This window comes from Elephas maximus, chromosome 11 (genome assembly GCF_024166365.1).
Source record: "Elephas maximus indicus isolate mEleMax1 chromosome 11, mEleMax1 primary haplotype, whole genome shotgun sequence".
Taxonomy (NCBI): domain Eukaryota; kingdom Metazoa; phylum Chordata; class Mammalia; order Proboscidea; family Elephantidae; genus Elephas; species Elephas maximus.
Window position 1 is genome coordinate 24,526,378 of NC_064829.1, and position 22,145 is coordinate 24,548,522.

The 22,145-nt window shown below is 38.0% G+C and overlaps 1 protein-coding gene across 1 annotated transcript in view; it reads right to left on the minus strand.

Annotated features, from left to right (window-relative positions):
* L3MBTL4 (L3MBTL histone methyl-lysine binding protein 4) overlaps positions 1-22,145 on the minus strand; it is a 710,419-nt gene that overhangs the window by 469,195 nt on the left and 219,079 nt on the right. The window contains 1 exon segment of the mRNA XM_049900533.1: positions 14,910-14,986. Coding sequence (XP_049756490.1) covers positions 14,910-14,986 — 77 coding nt within the window.

Sequence of the window (22,145 nt, forward strand, 5' to 3'; positions counted from 1 at the left end):
CAGAAAGAACTGCATTCTGGGAATGAAAGCTTAGTTCAACACTCAAAAATCAATCTCACTGAAAGTTAGGAGAAAATATTTGTGACCTTGAGACAGGAAAAGATTTCTGAGGACACAAAAAGAATGAACCATAAAAGAAAAAAAAAAAAACTGATTAACTGTACTTCATCAAAATACATTCTAGTCTTCAAACAACACTTTTCTGAAAATGAAAAGACAACCGATAAACCAAGGCAAAATACTTGCAAAATATATCTGGTAAAGAGATCGATTCCAGGTTTTTATATATATTCTTTATATGAACTTTAAAAACTCAACAATAAGAAAAGAATCAAATTTTTAAAAAATGGACATAGTTTTCAATAGACATTTCACTCAAGAGATATTAATAGTAAATAAAAACACAAAATGATACTTAAAATCATTAACCATTAAGTAAAGCAAATTAAAACCATAGTGAATGTGATGGTTAAGACTGTGTGTCAACTTGGCTGGGCCATGATTCTCAGTGTTTATATGTGATCACTCTCATGTGATCTGCTGTGAATAGCCAATCAGTCGAGGGAGAGTTCCCTTGGGGGTATGGCTTGCATCCAAATATAAGCAGTTCTGGCTTCTTTGCTTTCTCTGGATCCTGCACTGCCTCCTGTTCGTCTGACCTTCGGCTCTTGGGACTTAAGCTATCAGCTTATCTGCAGATCTTGAATTTGTTGCTCCTTGCACCCTGCAAGCAGGAGCCCTGCTCTCCAACCTGTCAATCTTGGGTTCACCAGACCCTGTGGCTACGTGAATTGAGGGAAGCCTCTATCCTGATACACAGACTTGGGACATTTCAACCTCTACAGTCACGTGAGCCACTTCCTTGATACAAACCTCTCTATAAAAAAAAAAAAAAACAAACTTTTTTTTCTTTATATATGTATTTATAGGCTTTACTGGTTTTGATTCTCTAGAGAACCCAAACTTAGACAATGAAACACCATTATAAACTTATCAAAAGGCTAACATTTTAAAAACTGATAAGTGGTTGTGAGGATGCAAAGCAACTAGAACGCTCATATATTCCTGCTGGGAACACAAAATGGTGGAGCCATTATGGAAAAGACTTGGGCAATTTCTTATAACGAAAAAAATGAGACTCAGCAATCTCACTCCTAGATGTTCGCCCAAGGAATGCTTACTTGAACATGAATCTTTAGAGAAGCTTTATTTATAATAACGGAAAACTGAAAATGACCCCAAAAATCCTTCAATAGAATGAATAAGCAAATTGTCCATAAAATGTAACACTACTCTACAATAAAAAAGAACAGACTACTGGCACAATAAGTCCCCAAGTTAAGAATGTCTGACTTACAGACACTCATACTTAAGAACGAACTGCCATAAAGCCTATTGTATTAAAAATCTAACTTAATGTGGAGAGACTGGAACACTTACACACTGCAGGTAGGAATGTAAAATGGTACAACCACTTTGGAAATCAATTTGGCTCTTCCTTAAAAAACTAGAAATAGAACTATCATACGACCCAGCAATCCTTGGAATACATCCTAGAGAAATAAGAGCCTTTACACAAACAGATATATACACACCTGTGTTCACTGCAGCACTGTTTACAACAGCAAAAACATGGAAGCAACCAAGGTGCCCATCAACAGATAAATGGATAAATAAATTATGGTACATCCACACAATGGAATACTGCGCATCGATAAAGAACAATGATGAATCTGTGAAACATTTCATAACTTGGAGGAATCTGGAAGACATTATGCTGAGTGAAATTAGTCACTTGCAAAAAGACAAATGTATGAGACCACTATTATAAGAACTCGAAAAACCATTTAAACAGAGAAGAATATTCTTTAATGGTTACAAGAGAGGAGAGGGAGGGAGGAAGAGGGGTTTTCACTAATTAGATAGTAGATAAGAACTATTTTAGGTGAAGGGAGAGACAACACACAATACAGGAGAGGTCAGCACAACTGGACTAAACCAAAAGCAAAGAAGTTTCCTGAATAAACCGAATGCTTCAAAAGCCAGCATAGTAGGGGCAGGGGTTTGGGGACCATGGTTTGAGGGGACACCTAAGTCAACTGGCATAATAAAATCTATTAAGAAAACATTATGCAACCCACTTTGGAGCATGGTGTCTGGAGTCTTAAACGCTAGCAAGTGGCCATCTAAGATGCATCAATTGGTCTCGACCCACCTGGATCAAAGGAGGATGAAGAACACCAAAGACACAAGGTAATTATGAGCCCAAGAGACAGAAAGGGCCACATAAACCAGAGACTACATCAGCCTGAAACCAGAAGAACTAGATGCTGCCCAGCTACAACCGATGACTGCCCTGGCAGGGAACACAACAGAGAACGCCTGAGGCAGCAGGAGAGCAGTGGGATGCAGACCTCAAATTCTTGTAAAAAGACCAGACTTACTGGTCTGACTGAGACTAGAAGGACCCCAGAGGTCATGGCCCCCAGGCCTTCTGTTAGCCCAAGACAGGAACCACTCCCAAAGCCAACTCTTCAGACAGGGATTGGACTGGATTATGGGATAGAAAATGATACTGATGAGGAGTGAGCTTCTTAGAACAAGTAGACACATGAGACTATATGGGCAGCTCCTGTCTGGAGGGGAGATGAGAGGGCAGAGGGGGTCAGAAGCTGACTGAATGGACACAAAAATAGAGAATGGAGAAGGAGTGTGCTGTCTCATTAAGGGGAGAGCAACTAGGGGTATATAGCAAGGCGTATATAAATTTTTGTATGAGAGGCTGACTTGATTTGTAAACTTTCACTTAAAACAAAATAAAAATAAAAAAGAAAAAAATCCAACTTAAATACAATGGTTCGTAACAAACGCAAGCACTACTTTGTGACACTCGTGAAGTGTTTCTTAAATGTTTTATATGCATAAAAATCCATTGCTGTAGAATTGATTCCAGCTCATAGCAACCCTATAAGACACAGTAGAACTGCTCCCATAGGGCTTCTAAGGAGCAGCTGGTGGATCCAAACTGCCAATCTTTTGGCTCTCAGCCAAGCTTTTAGCCACTATACCACCTGACCTCCTTTATATGCATAGAAACGTAAAACATATACTATATACTAAGACAAACATCTGACTCCAAAACCAAACCCACTGCTACTGAGTCAATTCCAACTCATAGCGTCCATATAAGACAAGGAGAACTGCCCCATACAATTTTCAATGCTATAAATCTTTACCAAAGCAGATTGCCATATCTTTCTCTCAAGGAGTGACTGGTGGGTTTGAACCGCTGACCTTTCATTTAGCAGCCATGTACTTGAACCACTGTGCCACCAGGGCTCCTAACATTTGACTGACACTAAATCAGACCCATATGTAACTGTTCTGATTCACCTATGAATTCGACTTAAAGACAGACATAGGAACGGATCTCATTTGTAACCTGGAGGCTGCCTATACACACAAAAAAATAATGCATCTCAAAAATATTACGTTAAATGACAAAAGCCAAACACAGAAAGCTACATATGATATGATTCTATTATATGAAATTCTAAAAAAGGCAAAATTGTAGGAACATAAGTGGAATCAGTGGTTTTCTGGGGCTGAGAGTAGGAGGGGAGAATTGACTACAAAAGAGCAAAATAGAATTTTGGGAGGTAATCAAAAGATTCTGTAACTTGTTAAGGTGTTTCAGGCCTCTACACATTATTTGAACTCACTGAACTGTATGACTAAAAAAGAATGAATTTAACTCTATATAAATAATACCTCAATAAACCTGACTTTTTAAAAGGGGGGAGGGGACAGGTATATCTAGAAAATAAAATATTCCTGAGAAATTATGTAACACGGACAATAAAGTTAACAGACACAGGGAGATGGAAAACTGAAGATAAAAAATAAGTAATCAAAAGACCAGTCCAGGAGCTATATTTTCCAGATTATGGGAGTTGCAGAAAAACAAAACAGATGGGAGTAATTTATCAAAGACATAAATCAAGATAATTTTTCAGAAATGAAGGAAAGGCTTTCCAGATTCGAAGTTTCCACAGAGTGCTGACACAATGAATGAAAAACACCCTCATGAAGGCATAGCACTGTGACAGCTCAGACGACTAGATTTAAAGAGAAGACCCCAAAGACATAGTAAGTGGGGATAACGGTCATGTACAAAAACCAGTAATGACATTAAACTAACTTGAAGTTGGAAAGCAATGGGAAAACGCCTTCAAAATTCTGAGGAAAATTATTTTTAACCTGGAATTCTATTCCAGTGGGGAATGTGAAGATGACTTAGTGCTATATAAACAGAAAACTATACAGACAAAAAATGAAGCAATTATCAACTCCAGGGAAAACAAAATGTTACGAGGAAAAGAAACGTAATCCTATGAAACTCTGATTTTTTTTTTTAATCGTATACTCTTAAACATAATTACATGTTTTTCCTCATTATCCAAAAGAAGAATGTTCCTATGAAACCTTTCTTAAGCGGAAATCGTATAAAGCTAAGAAGCAATTATCATTAATTTATATTGGAAAAATTTTTGAGCTTTCCCAGACCCAAAACATCATAACCTATAAAAACATACCAAATAACACATAAAACCTAAAATTACATTAACATATAGTAAAAGCAGAAATGATGTCATAAATATGAGCTTGTAAAACTAGAAATAATGTATTCACAGTGTAGTTTCACAGACACAGTTCAAAGCTACGGCGGCTTGATGCTGAGATGCTGGCTGTAGTTCCCAGAGAAGGAGCTTGGAGACACCACTCGTGCTGCTTGGGGTGCGCACTGCCTCTTTAACGGCTCACCGCAAAACAAATACTGAATGCTATTTCTACTTTTTACCTTTTTTCGTAAAAGCAAAAATTCTCTTCAGATTTCTTTCGGTTAGCGAAAACAGGTACTAATGTAGGTCTTTCATAAAAGTGAAGTCGTGTAAAGCAAACTTTCAAAAAGTGGGGGATACCTGTATTAATTTTTTAAGGAAATACTATATGCATTGGGAAGTTACTGCTTAGGTGAGTAGTAGAAGAGGTAAAACTGAATAATGTAAGCAGCATTTAACAATTAAAAAAAACCAAACCCACTGCCATTGAGCCGATTCCAATTCATAAGGACCATCTAGGACAGAGTAGAACTGCCCCTTAGAGTTTCCAGGGAGCGGCTGGTGGATTCAAACTGCCCGCCTTTTGGTTAGCAGCCGAACGCTTAACCACTGCGCCACGAGGGCTCCACATAGCAAGATGTAGCAGCACAAACACAAGCTTGAGAAAATGGACATAAATGTCAAAAGTACCATTTTTGCCCCTCGATAGAAGGAATTTGGGGGAAAGGAGAATGGGAGAGAACCGATGTTTTTTTTTCATTTATAAGACTTGTAATACAACTATGTGTATGAGTTATTTTAGTTAACATTTAATAGAAATTATGATTTATTGAGCATTTTTACATATCAGGTCCTGAGGACAAAATGGGAGAAAAACAAATAATAAATATGGTCCTTGCTAACATAATAAAAGCGTACCTGTATTTTGAGAGATCTAGTTTTGTTCCTTTTTTTTTTTTTTCCTTTCTCATGTCTGAATTTTCTAACGTTGTTGAAAGGATAAACTAGAAAAAGAATTTACGAAAGGTAATCTGGCAATATTTACAAAATGTTCAGAATTGTTTCTATATCCTTTAATCCAATAAGTTCACTTACAACTACAAAGAAATAACAAATATATATAACAATTCCTTTAAAACGTCATCCTCCACATCATTATTTATTGGAACTAGAAAAAGTGTCCAATGCAAAGGAAAAACCTAAATAAATTGTAGTATATTCATAGATAATTATGTAGTCATTAATCAGACTATTTAAAGATAAGGGAATATGTTCAAATTACATTTTCAAGTAAAAGAAAAAAAGCAGCATGACCAGTAAGATCAGAGATCTAATTTTTTAAATTAACTATATGTAGGCAAAAAAAAAAAAAAAAAGATTTAATAAATGAAAGAATAATAACGCTAAACTCTGTGGGATTAAAACTTTTGTTTTTTTCAATATAAAGTTTCATATTTTACAGATTTCCTATAGTTTTATAATAAGCAAAAAGTATTCCTAACTTTTATTTTAAGGAAGTTTAACTTATAGAAGCCCACTGCTTCACTTCATTGGTGTAAAGTATAAAGATCTAATGATAAAATAAACTTTTAATTCCTGCAGTGTAGAGCTTGGCTGACTGAGCACTCTTTACAGAGAAAGAGAACAACACTATCTTTTTACGCTGTTTGTATAAAATGTGTAGAGAATTCACTTGGCGTGAAATGCCATGGGGAAACAGCGATATTGATCTGCAGTCGAGTTAAGAACAAGATAAAAGATGACGACAGCCTATGCTAGCAGTGGCAGGTATCACCTACTAATGGAATCACAGTAAAGCTGTCTCACGGGACCCCTGGATAAGACTGTCTACCGAGATTCAGATACAATTACCTACAACAGTATCTCACGCTGTATTAAATGGCCACAGAAATTGTCCCACTACAACCTTAGTATCTTCCCCCCTTTGGGTGGCTCTCTGTTATCACATTAAAATACATTTACTGTTGAACAACAGGATATTTACAAGAAGAAATAGAGCCTGGGTAGGTAAGAGAACCAAATTTATTTCTCTAGCCCATCAATTTAGAGTCCGCCAGACTACAAGAAACTGTGAATAAAGAGTTCCTAAGTGTCTTCTTGTTCAGACACTTGCCAAATCAAACAATAATCCCAAGTGTTTTACGTCCTCCTAGCCCCATATCCACTGCCCTGGTTATGAGTCGGAATCAACTCGATGACAACGTTGGTTTTTTTCTGCTTTTGGTTAAAGCCCATTCTCCTTATTTTCACATACTGTAGAAAGTCCCTCCTTTCCAATCTGGCCTACTATGACCACGTAAATCCTTCCTAAACAGAGTCACATCACAGCTCTGCATATAAACACCTCATCCTGGCTTTTAAGGGTCTTTCATAAAATGGCCTCAATCTACCCATCCCACTAATTCCTTATTAATACTTCAAAACTGAAGTGGGACTCATTTCACACTTCTGACCTCCAGAACGGTAAGATAATAAATTTGTGTCATTTTAAACCACTAAGTTTGTGGGAAATTGTGACAGAGCAATACCTCCATCATATCGTTTTCTCCATGAAGCATTTCCTACTCTTCCTGGTCAGGTGTTACCTCTTTGAGTAAATGCCTTGCTGGACCTCTGTGACAGTTAATTACTTAACAAACAGTCCCGGGTAGACTGCCAGCCCCGAGGGCAAGGAAGATTGCTCACTAATCTTCACATCCCATCTTCCTTCATCAATGGTCCTCCTAATGACAGAAACAGATTATAGCCCAATGAATAAAACAGGAATCCACAGCTCCATACCACTACAAGTTTAAAAAATAAATAAATAAAATAATGGCAAAAGAGGAAACCAAAAAAAAAAAACCCATTGCCATCAAGTTGATTCTGACTTACAGCGACTCTATAGGACATAGTAGAACTGCCCCACAGGTTTCCAAGGCTGTAATTCTTTACAGAAGCAGACTGCCTCATCTTTCTCCTGAGGAGCAGCTGGTGGTTCAAACCGCGGACCTTTTGGTTAGCTGCCAAGCACTTAAACCACTATGCCACCAGGGCTCCTTAGAAGAAGAAAAGCCAACTAACAAATACAGAAAGAATGACAGAATCAGAAAATCACCATGTGACAAACATCATACTAACAATTCATCCAAGAAGCACCAATGGAGGCTAAAAACTACCGGGTAAAAGTTTGATGAGGAACAGAATATTTACATAATCCCAGAGTAACTTCCTACCAAATATTTAGTAATTACAATGGGAAAAAGAGTAATTTTCCAGTAGAGAAAGTTGGCAGATGCCACTTTAACCCAGTGACCAAAGTTGACATTCAGGAACAGGATAGACTGAAATCATGCTCCGCCTTATCAAAGCGAGAACACCACATCTCTCCTGTGGTTTTCCTCCAAAGGCATAAGCCGGATCTAATCACAAGGAAACATCAGACAAGCCCAAAGTGGGGGGCGTTTTAAAAAACTCTGCAGATCACCACAATCCAATCCCATTGTACATGGTGTCTTATGAGTTGGGGGCTGGCTCAACAGCAGCTAACACCAATTCTCACAAGTGTCAAATCAATAAAAGTCAAGGAAAGACTGAAGAATTATTGCAGAATGAAAGATACAAACAAGACATGAAAGTAAATGCAACATGTGAGCCTGGGTTCAATCTGCTTGTTTGTTTTGCATGTATGTGTTTGCTTGTTTTTTTTTTGTTGTTGCTTTGTTTAATTTTTTTTCTAGTGAAAGCATTCATAGTCAAAGATACACCATTTCAACAACCTCAACATGTACAATTCAGGTGGGTATAAACAAAGGCAGACAATAACAAATGTTAGCAAGGATGTAGAAAAATTGGAACTCTTATCCACTGCCAGTAGAAGGTAAAATGGTACAGTTGGTGCAGAAAACAATCTGGCAGTTCCTCAATAAGGTATACATAGAATTACCTCATCACCCATCAATTCCACTTCTAAGTATATACCCAAGAGAATTGAATGTATGTGTTCAAGCCAAATCTTGTACACTAACCTCACAGCAGCATTATATATACTAGCAAAAAGTAGAAACAACCCAAACGTCCATCAACTGATGAATGGATTTTAAAAATGTGGTACATACATACAGCAGAACATTATTTAGAAATAAAAAGAAGTGATGTCCTGATAGATGCTACAACATGGGGGAACCCAAAAATCAGTCTGCTAACTGAAAAAAGTCAGATACAAAAAGCCACACATTATATGATTCTATTTATGCGAAGGAGTCCCTAAGTGAAGCAAACGGTTAAGTGCTCATCTACTAGGTGAAAGGGTTGGTGGCTAGAGCCCACCCAGAGGCACCTTGGAAGACAGGCTTGGTGATCTCCTTCCAAAGACTCAAAGCCTTGAAAACTCTGTGGAGCAGTTCTACTCTGCATGCACGGGGTCAGCATGAGTCAGAATCGACTCAACAGCAACTAACAACAACATTTATATGAAGTATCCAGAAAAGGCACATCTATAAAGACAGAAGGTAGACTACCGGTCGCCAGAGGTTTCAGGGGTGATGGGTTGATTAAGGTGTGATAACTGACTGACTGGTGTAGGATTTCTTAGGTGGGGTGATGAAATTGTTAGAAATTTTTTTTGTGGTGATGGTTATACAACACTGTAAATATACTGAAAAACTTTTGAATTATACACTTCCAATGGGTGAATTACATGATATATGAATTGTATCTCAATAAAGCTGTTTTATGCACATACACACACACACATGCCTTCTTTCAGGGCAAGCATCATGTTTTATTCTTATTTGGTTTTCCCACAGAGGCCATTAAAGAAACAAGTGCTGGACTGAACTGAATCTGGGTGTACTTGCAGTGTGTGCTCTGGAGAGGCGCTCTCTGCTGGCCTATCATTCCTCCAGGGGCAGGCGGCCCCCAGTGCAGTCAGCAGGCCCACACAGCCCTCAGGGCTCTGCAGACTTCCCCTACCTGCCTGGGGTGTGCAGGACGGGGTGGGTGGGTCCTGCCATCAATTACACAACAGATTTTCACACTCAGAAAACCTCCTCAATACTGTTTTAACTGGTAAACAAGCCACTCCAAGCAGCACAGAGCACTGAAAATTTCGTGAATGTACAAAGCAACCAGAATTACTTTCTAAAGAGCAATACCATTCAAGATAATGGAAAAAGCAAGAAATCTAAATTTCCGCTGATAATCATTTTAACAGTCTTTAACAGACCAATCTAATGCCTAAGTGTACAGAGCTAGCCACATGATATACCACCTAGGCCTGTGCTTTAGGCGATTTTACATGAACCAAAGGATCAGATCAACCCCTATTTGTAATGAGGTGATTCTTAGTGGGGCATTACCTGTCCCTCCTGAATGAAGATCAAGATCTCGCTGTGAGGCCCAACCACCCTACTTAGAGGAGCCTGTCTTCTTCAAACAGTGAGGCTTGTGGTATTAGGGTTTGATACAGATCTACCTAACGCCTTTTTCTCACTCTGTAACTTCAGCTAAAATCCCAGCAGGCTGCTTCTCCTGAAGGAAGAGAAAGCCCTGCCATATTTTTCAAAGCTGTCACAAGAAAGATATCGAAGAGAATATCTAACACCTTAAATTTTCATTGGTGAAAAGCACCTTTACATTTATTTTATAATTTACATGTTTTAAAAATTGGCCTTCTCCCCTCCCCCACCGTAGGTTCTTTTAACTGGAATCTAAGAAAATTTGCACATACGTCAGGGGCAGCGATACCCATCAGCATATGGTGCTCTACTTGTAAGCACTTTTAATTGCTCTCAGAAGTACAACTACACACAGGCGCATACACACATACATGCATGCACACAGACATACTCTCACATACACATACATAGGCTATGACAGGTACAGCAAATACATTTTTGACAATATAATTGCAACAAGAAAATAAAATCTACTGTAAAAGTCCATAGGCATAAAATGCAGTTTAAAATAAAAATTAACTTTTGGCAAAATAACTACAGCTAACAAATGCTGGAGACAAACGACTACCTGAACCAAATTATTCAAATGAACAATTCTTAATTTCTCTATCCTTTGCTTATATTTATATGCTAAAAATATAGGTACATACTTATCAAGCAGTCCTAGCTCCAGCTTGTCTCAGGGGAAGGGATATCTGGAGATGATTTGAGATGGTTGATTTTCCTTTTAAAACCTAATGTTTAAATTCCCATTTGTGAACAACCTAAGATACACAGCATCCTATTAGGTGGCTTCAGGACCCTGCCGACTATCTGTGGCTTCATTTCTTTCTCCCTTATGCAGTTAGCAGTAATCCAACATGTTTGATGCCCTCAGGTTTTCACACAAACCTACAGGCCAGAATGATCATTACTCATCACCAGCTTTAAGCAATTTTGGTTAATGCTGAGCTTTAATTGCCTTCACCCAATTTTTGCTCATGGCTCGTTTGCATATATTTTCATTGCACTCCACCATCTTGTTTGTACCTTGACTATAGGGCTGATCTACTCAAATTCTCATTTTACATATCACCTTACCAAGTAAGAAATTGCCTAGGGTTCAATGAAGGTCACCATGCAGGGTAAGCCCCCTGCAGTACCATAAGAAGAGACCCCTTTATGACACAGCCAAGTTCCTCCTAAGATAATTGATCATCCTGTGGATGAACAAGTTATAAAACTGAACTTTGCAATTTCTTGTTCCTCATGTTTTTCCTTCACCCTCAGAGCTGCCTTAGATACTCTATTATGAATAAAGACATGTACACAGTGGAAGAGATTATGAAAACAGAGGCAAAAATCTTCAACAAAATGCTAGCAAACTGAACCCATGTAAAAAAGGGTTATACACAAAGACCAAGTGGGGTTTATCCCAGGAAAATAAGAGTGGTCCAGCATATGAAAATCAATTAACATAATAACACCATATTGGTAGAATAAAGGACCACCCTTTCATGACATAAATACTATAAAATGAGAAGTAGAAGAGACCTTCCTAAACCTGATAAACAGCTTCTCCTAAAAACCCATCCCTAACATCATACTTAATAGTGAAAGACTGTAACTTTTCCTCATAAATTCAGGAACAAGGAATGGATGTCTGCTCTTGCCACTTCTATCAACATTGTGCTAGAGGATCTAGCCAGGGCAATTAGGCAAATGATAAAAGGCATCCCAGTGGAACAAAAGGAGTAAAACTATCTCTGTAGATGACATGGTCTTGTACCTAGAAAATTCTAATAAATCCACCCCAAAATTATTAGAACTAATAAACAAGTTCAGCAAGGTTGCAGGATATAAGATGAATATACAAAAATCAATTGTATTTCCACAGAGCAGCAATGAACAATACAAAAAATAAAGAAAATTCCATTTATAATAGCATAAAAGAGAATAAAATACTTAGAAACAAATTTAATAAAAGAAGTGCAATACTTGTAAAATGAAAGCTACAAAATATTACTGTGAAATTAAAGAAGACCTAAATAAATGAAAAGATATCCCCTGCTCATGGATTGGAAAACAATGTTGTTAAGATGGTAATACTCCTCAAATTGATCAAATCCCAGCTGAAATGTTTTGCGGAAATTCACAAGCTGATATCACAATTTATAGGGAAATTCAAGGGACTCAGAATAGCTAAAACAATGTTGAAAAAAAAAGAACAGAGATGGACTCACACTTCCTGATTTCATAACTTACTACAAAGCTACAGTTATCAAGAGAATGTGGTACTGGTGTAAAGAGGCACATATAGACCAATGAAATAGATTTGAGAGTCCAGAAATAATGGCATACATCTATGGTCAACTGATTTCCAACAGTGCCAAGACCATTCAGTGAGGAAAGAATAGTCTCTTCAACAAATAATAGTAGAGTAACTATATAAATGCATGAATAAATTAGGGCTCCTATTTCACACTGTATACAAAAATTAACTCAAAATGCATCACAGACGTAAATGTAAGAGTTAAAAGTATAAAACTCTTAGAAGAAAGCATAGTTCTGAATCTTTGCGACCTTGGGTTAGGCAATGGTTATATACCAAAAGCACAAACAAAAGAATACATCAACTGAATTTCATCAAAATTAAAAACTTTTTTGCTTCAAAGGACACTGTAAATAAAGTGGAGAAAAAAAAACCACAGAACAGAAAAAAATACCTGAAAGTCATATATCTGAGAAGGGTCTAATATTCAGAACACATAATGAACTCTTATAGCCCAATTATAAAAAGATGACATAATTTAAAAATGGCCAAAGGATTTGATAGATATTTCTCAAAAGAATGTATAAATGGCAATAAGCACACAAAAATATGCTCAACATCATTAGTCATTAGGAGAATCCAAACCAAAATCACAATGAGATAACACTTCACACCGACTAGGATGGCTATAAACTGACAGACAATAACAAGTTTTGACATGGATGTGGAGAAACTGGAACGCTTACATATTGTTAGTGGGGACTGAAATGGTACAGTTGCTGTGGAAAACAGCCTGGCAGTTCCTCAAATGGTTAAATATAGACTTACTATATGCTTGAGCAATTCCACTCAAGAATTTTAAACCTCTTAGAAAAGATCATTTGACACTGAAGTAAAGAATTTCTCCTACTAAATTAGTCTATGGTCAAACTATAACTCATATTTCAGCATGCAGACTCTATTCATAAACAATCAATTCTACACTGAAAGCTACAAACATGAATTGAGCTCTGTGGCCACATCATTGATTTTATGAACTATAAACAGTCTCCTATCACATCCTAGCAGGGCCTAGAACCTCAGACTCTTCCGGGCGGTGAGAAGTTTTCTCCCTTACTCCTTGGTTCATGTCAATGATGGTGAGCCTTTGGATATCCAACTCCTAATGTGCTGCACAGAATATTTCTAGACTCACGTGGCACCAAGAGACAAGGCGACGGACTTAAACCTGAGGCTGTCCATGAAGTCTGGTGAGCACCAGTGGAAGCAGTGGAGAAGGTGCTCACTACAGAGGTGGGAAGGGGTACATGATGTACCTCCAGGCACACCAACTCAAACCTCATGTTTCCAGACCTGACAAACATTTCACCTCATTTTAAGGAACTATCATTTTTACAGAGAAATGGGACAAACATCCCTAAATCTGTCTCTATGTGTCAAAACTAGCATTTGAGAAAATTGTTAAATATTTCATAAAACCTCCCAAGACTAATTGGATATTTTTTAATAGACTGGGGGTTTTTTGTTTGTTTTGCTGATTGCTTTTAATTCTTAAATTTTTTCACCAAATTCAAGATTTAATGGAAAATCCTAATGTTTTTCTATACTTAAAGATTTAAAACCAGCAAAACTCTAGTCATTCAAATTAAAAGGCACATTTGCTCACCTCTAGAATAGCATATCCCTTACTCTACATTTTCTCCTGTGCATTTTTTATTTAAGGAAAATAGACTTCTCCTGGAATGCTTATTTTAAAAATTCAAGATTAGACAGCCACTATATTAATTCATTTGTAAATTAAAAACCAAAGAAATCTGATAGATCAAGTCTCTAAATATTTCTACAATGGGAATGTAATGTAAACAATTAGGAGTCCTTATTTCAGTGTTTGGCTAAGCCATTAAGTTGGCTTGGTAAAGGCAGTCTGACAAATCTGGAGACTCACTGTGAAGTTAATTCTCACTTCTTAGATTTCTACATTTCATTCCAAAATTAAGTATACTTGATAATCTCGTAGTTCATTAATAAATTAAGTTACAAGATAAATTGTGTAACTGGGAGTAGCTGGCTTTAAATGTTGGCCCTTGGCAACAGTACTCATTTTGTTGGATAAAATTCCCTAAGCAGCAACTTTTTTTTAATGGATGCCCAGTACATCTTTAGGAGTCCCTGAGTGGCGCAAATGGTTAAGTGCTCTACTACTGCCCAAAAGGTTGACAGCTTAAACTCCCTCAGAGGTACCTCCAAAGGCAGGCCTGGTGATCTGCTTCTGAAAGGTCACAGCCTTGAAAACCCTATGGAGCTGCTCTACTGTGCACATGTGGAGTCACCATGACTCAGAATTGACTCGATGACAACAACAACAACAATACATCTTTATAAACACAGTCCATTTTCATTACAGAGAAGGACGTGCAGATTTCAAACATTTGGGTCACTTGGTGATCAAAAGAATTTTACATGGTATTTTCATCATACACCTTGTACTGAAATGTGGTTGGCATTAACAACAAAAAAATATATGCCTTTTAATTCACACAGGGCTGACTTCAGGGACAACCTAGCTGGTCCACTCACCTTGCAGTGCAATCAGAGTTCTTCCATTCTGTTGACACCAACCAACTGGCTGGGTGTAAGAACTATTAACATCACACCTGCAAAAACGGGAGTAATGACCATTCTGGACGTTAAGAGGTATCACAAAAAATATTACTGTAAAGCTAAAATGTTACTTTATAGCTAAGCAGAATTACAAGTTATTTTTAGTACTATATGTTGTAAGCTGAGTGACCAAGCTTCTATTTTAAGTAACTTTCTTGAAGTTTAAAAGTATTTTTTAAAAATGTTTGACAAAGACCTTAACTGCCATTTCTACACATGTGTATAGATTTTTGACAAGGGTGCTAAGTCCATTCGATGGGGAAAGAAGAGTCTTTTCAATAAACGGTGCTGGGGAAATTGGATTTCCACATGCATAAAAATGAACATCGGATTTCCACATGCCTCTCACACCATATGCGAAAACAAATTCGAGATGGATTAAGGACATAAATGTGCAAATTAAAACCATAAAATTCTTAGAAGAACAAGGAGGGGCAACAGCCTTAGCTTTCAACAACGGATTATCTAATACCAAAAGCCCAAACAGCAAAAGAAAAAAATAAATGGGACCTCATAAAAATTTAAAACTTTTGTTCATCAAAAGATTTTCCAAAAAATCCTGAAAAGACAAGCTACTGACTGGGAGAATATCCTCGGAAACCATATATCTGACAAGAATAACCAAAATACATATTATAAAACTTCGACAACTTGACAACAAAAAGACAAATGACCCAATCACAAAATGGGTAAAAGACTTGAACAGACATTTCACCGAAGAGAACATTTCAAATGACCACCAAACACATGAAATGATGCTCATGGTTATTAGCCATCAAAGAGATGCAAATCAAAACCACAATGAGATAGCATTTTCACTTCCACTAGGATAGCAAGTATTTAAAAAAAAAGAAAATAACAAATGTTGGCAAGGATGTGGGGAAACTGGAACCCCTACCCATTGCTGGAAACACTGGTGGCACAGTGGTTAAGAACTACGACTGCTAATCAAAAGGTCAGCAGTTCGAATCTACCACGTGCTCCTTGGAAACCATATGGGGCAGATTCTACTCTGTTCTCTATGGTTGCTATGAGTTGGAATTGACTCGACAGCAATGGGTTTAGTTTGTTTCTTTTTTGGATCCATTGCTGGTAGGAATGTAAATGGTACAACTGTTGTGGAAAACAGCATGGCAGTTCCTCAGAAAACTAAAAATATAACTACTGGAGGCAGAGCGAACATGGCACCATAGACAAAAGCACCATGCCATCCCTCCACAGCAAAGACCCAAAAAATTAAGTAAAAAACAAAATTCTGGAACCCTAAGCGTCGAATGGACAGATAAAGAACTCAACCAATAACCGAATGGAGTAAGAAACTAACAGAGAACAAAGAGCAAGCAGAGCTACAGAATGAAGGTCCCGTATCAGCTAATGAGTCACAGCTTTGCCATCTTGGACTGCTCAGCCACCAAGAAAAGGGAACAGGGAATATGGGAAGGCAGCTTCACAGAGCTCCAAGCAGGAGACAGAACACCCGGAAACCAGTGACACACGCTTTTCCATCTCCCAACTTTCTTCCCCTGGCTCAGCCTCCACTGCTTTCTGGAGGGCCGAGGCCACTCAACTGGGGAGACACCAGCTCCTTGCCACTTACATTCACACTGCCCACACCAGCTGCCTCCTTCACTGCCATTTTTTTGTTGCATTTCACAGCTTTTTGTTTTGTCTCTCTCTCACCTCCTTCCTTTCCCTTCTCTCAAACATCTGGCTCCATGTGCCATCTCTGCTCCTTCATGACAGTGGCTCGGATGGGGAACCACTTCCCCAGTCTGTGCCACCATGCCAGTGGGCTCTTTGGGGGCATTTTTTTTTCTTTTTGTTTTTCTTCATTTCTTGGTTTCTTCTCTCTCTCTACCTTTATTCTTTTCTGTTTTCCCGAATACCTGGTGCTGTGAGCCATCTCTGCTCCTTGTAGATGGGCTGTGCAGTGCTACTCAGCTGGGGAGCCATGTCCAAGTTCTGCACTGCCAAGCCAGTGGGCTCCCTTGGGTATTTTTTTTCTCAGTTTCTTGTCTCTCTCTACCACCCTTCTGTTCTTTTCTCCTGAGCACCTGGCACCATGTGCCATCTCTGTTCCTTCTAGATGGGCTGCGCAGTGCTGCTCAGCTGGGGAACTACTTCCCTGATTTGAGCCACCAAGACACAGGGCTCCCTTGGGGCATTTTATTTTTCTTCTCCCAGTTTCTTGTCTCTCTCCACCTCCCTCCCTTTCCTTTCTCCTGGACACCTGAAGCCGTGCGCCATCTCTGCTGCTTCTTGATGGGTTATGCAGTGCCGCTTATCTGGGGAGCCTCTTCCACAGTCTGTGCCACCACACCAGTGGGCTCCCTCAGAAGATTTTTTTTCTTTTCTCGGTTTCTTGTCTCTCTCTAACTTCCTTCCTTCCCCTTCTCCTGAACACCTTGTACCATGTACCATCTTTACTCCTTCTTGACAGGCTGTGAAGCACAACTTGACTAGGGAGCCACTTCCAGTGGGATCCCTTGGGGCATTTTTTTCTTCTTTTTATTCTCAGTTTCTTGTCTCTTTCTATCTTGCTTCCTTTTATCCTGACCACCTCTGTGCATGTACCTTTCTCTTTTTCTTTTTTTTAAATCTACATTCTTATCTCTCTCTCCCTTCCCTTTCTCCCACCCACCTAACTGCATGAGCCATATATGTCCCTTCTTGATGGGCTGTGCCACACCACCCAGTGAGAAAGCCACCAGCACATCACTTCCCTGGGTCTATGCCACTCCAATGAAAGTCTCCCTCAGCACTTTCTTTTTCTTGGCAACTGTTTCTTTCTCCTCGTTCTCTTCTTTCCCACACCCACCTAGCTCCACACATCACATCCTCCTTCTTCCTTCCTGCCTATCTGCACCCCACTCTGAGTATCACACCACTGAGTGGCATAGGTGCAGTCTACCGGAACCTGCCTTGCACTGCCCCCCTGAGCTCTGCCCTGTCATACCCAGTACATGCTACCAATGGCCCATCACAGCCCCTCCCCCTCCCCTGGTCCTGCCCTGTTGCACCATAGCTGAGAGATTGGCCCTGCTCATTGGACAAGGCGGTGAGAACTATCGTGCCTGCAGACGAGCAAACAACAAAGAATGTCCAGCTCACCTGCTCAGACATAACCAAATAAAACAAAAAAGCAAGACAAAACAAACAAATCTACAAGCAATAAAGTAAGAACATAACTTCTGAATGTCCTGAAGACAGCAGATAATATCAAAACATATTAAAAAAAAAAAAAAAAAAACAGAAAAGAATAGTTCCAGCAGGAGTCCAAAATAAAACACCATATGATCTTCCAGTAGAAGAAAACACACTGAAACTACGCTGAACGGGAATATGAATCTCTAAAATTCAGGGCTATCTAAGAGATGAAGGAAAAAGAAACAAAAATGAAGAAAACACAGACAAAATCATGGAAAAGACAGATAAAACAATGGAAGAACTCAGGAAAATAATACAGAAACAAAAGGTCAAAACAAACTCACAAGTAGAAATCATTAAAAAAACAGTGATCACAAACCCAAAAGATAAACAAGATTTCAGAAATGGACTGCGTCATAGAAGCTTTGAGGAGCAGGTTTGAAACAATGAAGACAGGACCAGCAAAACTGAAGATAAATTCTTGCATACCACTTTGAGGAAAAATCAGAGAAAAGAACAAAGAAAAATGAGAAAACCCTGAGGACAATGTGGGATGCAATATAAAACAAAAATTTGCAAGTGTTTGGAGTTCTAGAACTGGAGAAGAAAATGGAAAACTCAGAGAGGATCGTTCAACAATTGCTGACAGAAAACTTCCCCAATATAATGCTGGATGAAAAACTGACCATCCAAAAAACTCAACAAACACTATATAGGACAGATCACAAAAGCAAATCACCAAGACTTGTCATAATCACATTCACTAAAACCAAAGACAAAGAAAAACTCCTGAGAGCAGCTTCAGAAAAATGAAAAGTCATATGCAAAGGGGAATCAATAAGACCAAACTCTGATTACTCAGCAGAAACCATGCAGGCAAGAAAGCAATGGGATGACATATATAAAACTTTGAAAGAAAAAAATTGCCAACCAAGAACAATATATCCTGCAAAACTCTACCTCAGATATGATGGTGAAATTACAGCATTTCCAGATAAACAGGCACTAAGGGAATATGTAAAAACCAAACAAAACTTAAAAGAAATTTTAAAGGGAGTCCTTTGGTTATAGAACCAACAACATCAGCCTGAATCTAGGATGCAAGACTGCATCAACCAGATACCAATCTAGGTAATGAACTCTCAAGGATACAACAAAACTAAAAGATTTACAACAGGGAACGAGAAAGGTCAATCTGTAAATGATAATAATATCAGAACAATAAAAGAGGGAATAAATGGTGTAGACATAGAACTTTAAAATGGAGAGGAAGTCAAGACAATATCAAGTAGTAAAAGACTGGCTCAAACTTCAGACGATAAGGGTAAATTTAAAAGCGACCACAGAGAAACTTAACAAACCTACTCATCAAAACACAGAACAAAAACTGGAAGTCTCGTAAACACAAAAATTATAAAAACTAAAGAAACAAACAAAAAACCCACAATCAAAAGGAATTCAGCACAGGACAGTAAGAGGAACAAAGAAAATGTCAGCACCACAAAATAAAAAAAACACTGCAAAACGATAGCAATAAACTCACACCTACCAACAATTACACTGAACGAAAATAGCCTAAAAAAAGGGACCCGTAAAGAGACACACAGTGACAGAATGGATAAAAATACAGGACTCATCAATATGCTGTCTACAAGAGACACACCTTACATACAAATAAAAATCAAAGGATGGAAAAAATATATCAAGAAAACAGCTATCAAAGTGGAGCAGGGGTGGCAACATTAATCTCAGACACAAAAGACTTTAAAACAAAATCCACCATAAAGGACCACGAAGGGCATGATATAATGATGAAAGGGATGATCCATCATAAAGACATAACCATAATAAATATCTATGCACCAATGACAGGGCTCCAAAATACATAAAACAAACTCAAACAGCACTGAAAAGAGAAATTGATAGTTTCACAATAATAGTAGGAGGCTTCAACACACCACTCTCGGTAAAGGAGAGAACACCTAGAAAGAAACTCAACAAAGGTACAGAAGGTCTAAAGGGCACAATCAGCCAACTTGACCTCACAGACATACATAGAACACTCCATGCAACAGCTGCAAAGGACACATTCTTTTCCAGTGTACATTGAATGTTCTCCAGAATAGACCACATCTCAGGCCACAAAGAAACCCTCAGCAAAACGCAAAACATTGAGATAATACAAAGTATCTTTTCTTATGATAATGCCATCAAAGTAAAAATTAAAAACAGAAGAGCATGGCGAAAAATCAAATACATGGAAACTGAATAACACTCTGCTTAAAAACCACTGGGTAACAGAAGAAATCAAAGATGGAATAAAAAAATTCCTGGTATCAAATGAAAATGAAAACACATCATACCAAAACCTTTGGGACTCAGCAAAGGCAGTGCTCAGAGGTCAATTTACAGCAAAAGGTGCACATATTAAAATAGAAGAAAGTGACAAAATCAAAACATCTGCTACACAACTCGAACAAATAGAGAACTGCAAAAGAAGCCCACAGCCACCAGAAGAAAGGAAATAATAAAGATCAGAGCAGAAATAAATGAGAGAACAGAAAAACAACAGAAAGAATTGACAAAACCAAAAGTTGGTCCTTTGAAAGGATCAACTAAATCAACAAACCACTGGCCAAATTGACAAAAGAAGAGGACACAGAAGAGGACACAAAAAACCCAAATAAGAAAAAAATGGGGGACGTTACAACAGACCCAACTGGGATAAAAAGGATCATAACATAGTACTATGAAAAACTGTACTCCCAACAAATTTGAAAACCTAAAGGAAATGGGCACATTTCTAGAAACACATTACATAACACAAACTGAAGTCGAAAATGTAAGCAGACCCACAACAAGAGAAGAGACTGAAAAGGTAATTAAAAAAAAAAAAAGCTCCCAACAACAACAACAACAAAAAAAACCCTGGCCCAGATGCCTTCACTGGAGATTTCTACAAAACAGTCAGAGGAGAGCTTACACCAGTATTACTCAAACTATTTCAGAACAAAGAAAAGGAAGGGATATTCCAAAAGAAAATTAAAGACCAGTTTCTCTCATAAATATAGATGCAAAGATTCTCAAAAAAATTCTAGCCAAAAGAATTCAACATTATATCAAAATACTAATACACCATGACCAAGTGGGATTCATACCAGGTATGCAAGGATGGTTCAACATTAGAAAATCAATCAACGTAACGCACCACATAAATAAAAGAATCACATGATCATCTCAATTGATGCAGAAAAGGCATTCAACAATGTCCAATACCCATTCCTGAAAAAATTCTCAATAAAATAGGTATAAAAGAGAAATTCCTCAACATAAAAAAGGGCATCTATGCAAAAGCAACAGCCAACATAATTCTTAATGGAGAGAGGCTGAAAACAAGAACAGGGCAAGGATGCCCTTTATCACACCTCTAGTTAACATTGTGTTGGAAGTCCTAGCTAGAACAAGAGGCAAAAAAAAACTAAAGGGCATCCCAAATTGGTAACAAAAAAGTGAAAGCATCCCTATTAGTGGATGATATGATACTACACATAGAAAACCCAAAAGACTCCATAAGAAAACTACTGGAACTAACAGAAAGATTCAGCAGAGTACCAGGACAAACATACCAAAATCAGTTGGATTCCTATACACCAATAAAAAGAATGTTGAAAAAGAAATCAGGAAAATAATACCATTTATAATAGTCCCTAAAAAAAATAAAATACTTAGGAATAAATCTAACCAGGGATATAAAAGACCTATACAAAGAAAACTACAAAACCCTACTGCAAGAAACCAAAAGAGAATTACATAAATGGAAAAACATACCATGCTCGTGGATAGATAGACTCAACATTGTAAAAATGACAATTCTACCCAAAGCAATCTACAAATATAATGCAATCCTGATCAAAATACTAACAGCATTCTCTAAAGAGATGGAAAAACTAATCATTCACTTTATATGGAAAGGGAAAAGATCCCGGGTAAGTAAAGCACTATTGA